This window comes from Penaeus japonicus, unplaced genomic scaffold, assembly GCF_977035675.1.
Source record: "Penaeus japonicus unplaced genomic scaffold, GWHDUDI00000001_assembly GWHDUDI00000035, whole genome shotgun sequence".
NCBI lineage: Eukaryota > Metazoa > Arthropoda > Malacostraca > Decapoda > Penaeidae > Penaeus > Penaeus japonicus.
The window spans coordinates 13240232-13245793 of NW_028234437.1; the positions used below are offsets into that span (position 1 = coordinate 13240232).

Sequence of the window (5562 nt, forward strand, 5' to 3'; positions counted from 1 at the left end):
GGCTATGGAATGTAGTGGCACTGGGGTGTACTCGAGGAAGGGCCGGAGTACTGTTTTGTAGAGTTGTAGTTCAGTTCGTGTTGTACATTGCGTGAATCTGTGTAGTTTGGCGAGTGTGATATTTGCTTGTTTTATTCGTTGTTTTGCGTGTGTAGATACACCCCATCTTTTGAGGGAGAAGCCGAGTAGTTTACCGTTGTTTGCATTTGGTATGTCTGTGTTGTTTATTTTTATATTAGGCGGGTTTAGTCATGCGATGGGAATGTTTGTGAACTTTTGTGTGTTTGTTTGGATCTTCCACTTCCTCTCGTATGTGTTTGTGTGAGCGATGGCGCGTTCTGTTGATATATTCATGATGTTTTTTTTACTTTCTTGGATGTGTTATGTTGTCTGCGTAGGACATATAATTGCTAAATGGTGTTGGGAGAGGAAGATCTGCAGTGTATTATGTAGAGCGTTTGTGCCAGGACACTACCCCGGGGGACCCCACTCCTCAGGGGGATGGGGGGGCCGTGGTTGCGTTCGAGACGAAAGATGTTTGTCTGTTTTTTGTTTGCAATGCTGAGGGCTATCTCCTCGTAGGCGAGGGCGATAGCACTCTCAGTTCCTCTGTGTGGTCTGAATCCGGAATGACGGGGGTTGTGAATGTTTGTTTCTAGGTGCATGTTTAGCCTTCGTGTTATGGACTGTGCCGTCCATGAGCCTGTTTGGGCTGGTTTTGGTTTTACTGAGTTTATTATTTGTGACCTGTTGAGTTTGGTGTTGTTCTGAGTCAGAACCTTTTTTTCTTTTCTTTTTCTTTCGGCCGACTGCGTGAGGTTGATCGGCTGCGGCAGCTCTGGGAGGGGGGTGGGTTGGGGTGGGAACTTAGGGGAGGGGAATGACCTTCAGGATTCCTCAGGAGTCTGCTTCTCCCAGATCGAGTTGGGGAAGATTGTTTCGTGCCAGGGCTGTTTTGGCATGATATCTGAACCCTTTGCTGGGGTCAATTAGGTTTTGAATGTGGGCATTTACTAATATGATTAGTATCTCTTTAGATAAATTGTCTGGGAGGGCGAGGTGGATGGTTGGCTCGTTTTTTTTTTTTTTTTTTTTTGTTTTTTATGTCCTGCTGGACTTGTTTTACTTGTTTCATTAGGGGTTGCCAGGCATTCTGCGTTGCTTGGATTGTTGCTTGTGCTGCTTTTTGTGCAGCTTCTTTTATCGGTTTTGTTTCTTTTTCTTTTAATTTTACTGTTGTTTCTTCTTGAGTTTTTTTTTTTAATTTCGGCGTTCCTATTAGGACATGTGTTGGCCATGGTCCTATGATCCCCCCCACAATTTATGCACTTCTTATGAGTGCTTTTGCAGCTCCTGTAGTTGTGTGTGCTTGAGGCACATTCTGAACAGATGGTTATTTTGCCTGAAGGGCAGCTTCCCTTGTTATGTCCGTACCCGTAGCAGTTCATGCACTGCTTTATTTGCGTAAAGCGCTCGTACTCTATCTGCCAGGGTGCTATGAATAGTTTGAATAGGTATATTCCTTTTTCTCTTATATCTTTTGTTGTTTGGTGGTCAGTGAAACGTACTTTTATTATGTATTTTGCTTTCATTATGTAGACGTCGTCTACGTTGGTGTTGGGCATATCTGCCTCGATTTCAGTTTTAATTGCTTCAGGGTCCTCTGTGACTACCTGCCTGTCCAGCCTCTTCAAGACGAGCGTCAGTTTGGCTCTCATTTCCAGGGGAGGACAGGGGTAATGCCTAGGTTATTTAATGCGGTTTTATTCGTGTCAGAGAAAATCTTTTCTGCTTGTTCAGTGTCTTGTAGTATCGCAATGTAGCCGTCTTGGGTGGTAATGAGTCGTAAGAGTCTGATCTCTGCTTCGAATAGTGCGTGCTGCAGTTGCTCTCTTTTCCTGGGGTTGGACCCCCAGGGGTGGTTAATTTGACTTTGGACATGATTTTTAGTTCAATACAAATACATAAAACATGAAAAATGAAAAGAATGCAAAAATCCTGCCTAGCCCAGGACTCTTGGTGTACTGGGAAGTCGTAGGGAGGTTGCTGTGGGTGGTCCTCGAATGCCCCTTTCGGGGACCTATTCCTAGCCGTCCCTAACTCGGTGGCCAGGTGGCCAAGTTCCCTTCCTGCCTGTCCTTTGGGCTCGGTGGGGGAGGCGTCTCACACACCAGCCGAGCTTACAGGAGTGTCCCTTGGGGTGGAGCAGTCCCAACAAACCTGCCTAGGGGAGGGTTGGCTTGCTACACCGCCGTCTGCCAAGTGCAGTGCCCTAGGGCGATGGCAGGGGTGATGCAGGCCTCCCTGGGGGACAGAATATGTAGTTGTTCTGTGTGTGGGTTTGCTGCAATTGGAGCAATCTCAATGGGCGGTCGCACCACCGAGTGCAGAAGCACTGAGTATCGCAATGGCGATACACGACCTGTGCATGAAGCACGTGGGGGTGTCAAGGTATCTCGTGGTTCTTAGAACCGTTATGAGGCTGTGGTCTCACAGGTGACCATGTGAGTTACTGGTGGTTGTATGTGGGCATCGTTCTGACCCTTTTGGCCTGATCTTATGCAGTGGTGGCTACTGTTCAAGGTCGGGGCTGATAATTATTATTTCCTATATATATTTGAATATTCCTTTCCCGCTATATAATGCATTTACAGTGAGATAATGATTTTTATGGTCACGAACACACGCGTATACACACGTACACGTATATGAACACGTACACTTACTCGTACACGCACACGCACACGCACACGCACGCGCGCACGTACACGTACACGTATACACACACACATATACTTATAGACACTTAATTTTGCCATTTATCATCACTGTCATAAATATAATATATGATTATTTTCTGCTTATTTCAGCCTTTACAAGACTTCAGAAGGAAGGGCCCATACAACCCCATGAAATAATGTGGAATGGGCCCTACAACCAAAGATAGTATACGAAAGATAGATAAGACCGTATGGAATTAATAGAAATCGGCGTTCGTATATTGTTGCCAGATGCCACCAGAATAACGCCATCTATTGGCGTAGTCCAGTGGTATACGTGACGTCATTAGAGAAGTTATGACGTCATGAGCTCTTCTGTCAGCACTTCCCGTAGTCCAATGGTAAATGTCATTACAGCAGCAATGATATCATGCGTTCGTGTTAAAATTATGTATTCTTCGTACGTATTATGGATATAAACATCAGGTTTATGATGGGTATTTTTTTATCAATATATGTGAACTTTTATATGCAATATTACTTTAGGGAATTTTTCCAAACCATTAAATCAATATTCTTGGTGTGTTAATAACAGTGATTAGATCTTCTAAATCAGGGGCGGGCCAAATCCGGCCCGCGATGCAAAATATGCTGGCCCGCATATTTTGCATCGCGGGCCGGATTTGGCCCGCGGGCCGGAGGTTGCCCGCCCCTGATTTAGAAGATCTAATCACTGTTATTAACACACCAAGAATATTGATTTTATGGTTTGGAAAAATTCCCTAAAGTAATATTGCATATAAAAGTTCACATATATTGATAAAAAAATACCCATCATAAACCTGATGTTTATATCCATAATACGTACGAAGAATACATAATTTTAACACGAACGCATGATATGTTGTTGGTGTACAATGTACACCAACAACATATACTATATGACTGTGAACTTAAAGTTTATATCTTTATGTAATATTTTACTTTCAATCCTGTACATTTCTATGCCAATATTTATTTAGAAAAAAGACATGGACAGTTTTGTATCATGATCAAAAGGAAAAAATGCACACAATGGTATGCATTATATTATGCAGACATGAATGAAACAAATAAAATATGTAATTAGTATTTGGCACCAATATGTGTGTTAAGGACTAGAAGCATGTTGGGGCAGAGCCTCTCAGATCCCTCTTCTAAATTTTAACCAGAACTTGGGGATTTGGTAGCAAATGAACAGATACAAATACTTGAGACTAATTAATATTAAACACCTGTGGATGTATTATGTATTATCAGTTACTATTATAGTGCAAATTATATCATCATTTTATTTATAATGTCACATAAAAGCAATAAAATTACTATACCATCTAATTTGTCCTCATTAGCAATTGCAGACTGGCCAGCCTCTCCCAATGAACCAATTCCTGAGGCCAAATACATTATAAAATTGCAACTCTTTATGTTTATAACATTGTACTTAAAAATCACATAAACTACATTTCTCATATCTAAAAATGCATTAAAATATAATTCACAAGTTAATCCTACCGATACATTAAAATAAATATATATTTTTTATTTGTCTTACCTTCTAAATTTTGGTCAGGGCAAGCAGTGCTTAATAGTTTAGCTGATGAGGTGTTGCAATATTGAGAGGCAGAGAAATGGTGACTGCACACGCGGAAGCTTCTATTCAGCTGAATGTGGCTTTTTTCGTGGAGGCTTTGGATATGCAATATATTTAGCCATAACAGACACCTGAAATGTGCCGCACGGGAACTGTAGCTTCAGCGGTTAAAATTTCGTCAAGTTAATTTAATACAATATCTCAGTTGTCCACACTTTACAACATAACTAAGTAAAATACCTTTCTTTGTCTTTTGGAAATCTACGAAAATGATGTGAAGTATGTGTATCTTATCGCCTTTTGCATACAACACATGGATATGACTTCCCAACCATTGTGATATGCGCGCTCTGAAGTTCGTCTGCTGTGCTGTCACGTTTTTTGTGAGAATGTAAATATATGACGTCATCGACGGTTGATTGTAGCGACATCTCTTAGTCGGACTACGTTATGACGTCATGGACTACTCAGAGGTCCCAGTTAGTATTATTACAGTTTTTGTCTTGGACTTACCCGTCTTACTTAATAGTCTTTGCCTACAACTGCACCAAAGACTATATATGAAAGATAGGAAAGCTTCCAAAAGGGCTGTGAGCACCAACGATCAGCTGCTAGTGTGATATCTGAACAATAGATGGCATTGTGTCCAAGTTGTGTCGTCTGTTTGTTTACTCTTATGAAACCACTTTTTATTCAAAATGGTCTCAAAGGGTATACCATGTGTCGTGTGCCATGTCACAAAACATGAACGGCCAGAATTGGTTTTTCACACATTTCCGAAGAACAAGAAAAGGTGTGAATTTATAGGAAAAGTGTATTATTTAGTAATTAATTAGTAGTAAGTAATTAGTAGTGTAATAGTTACCCCTGGAAAAGTTTTCTTTTTGTAGTTATATATCTGAACAAGAGATGGCGCTGGTATGAGATTGCGGCCTCACATTTTCTTTAAATGGTAGGATAGGTGCTTTCCTATCTTTCATATATAGTCTTTGAACTGCACGCAGCCCTTGTCTTCCCCGTGACTGGGGGCTCCTTCGGAATGATTACGATTATTTTTACCTACGCTTTACGTTCAGTCTGATATCTCGTTCTATTCATTACATAAGTCTTAACTTCACACACACACGCTCAAACGCACTCACACGTGTCACATGATTGTGTATGTTATCAACGTGTATTGAAATGCGAAATAAAGGCAGAAAAAAATAG

At 41.2% G+C, this 5562-nt stretch overlaps 1 protein-coding gene across 1 annotated transcript in view; it reads left to right on the forward strand.

Moving 5' to 3' along the window:
- The window catches only part of LOC147467553 (uncharacterized), a 6037-nt gene extending 1205 nt beyond the window's left edge, over window positions 1-4832 (forward strand). Inside the window, exon 3 of the mRNA XM_086531429.1 lies at window positions 2871-4832. Coding sequence (XP_086387555.1) covers window positions 2871-2918 — 48 coding nt within the window. The 3' untranslated portion in view covers window positions 2919-4832. The remainder of the gene's footprint in view (window positions 1-2870) is intronic.
- Window positions 4833-5562: the final 730 nt, after the last annotated feature.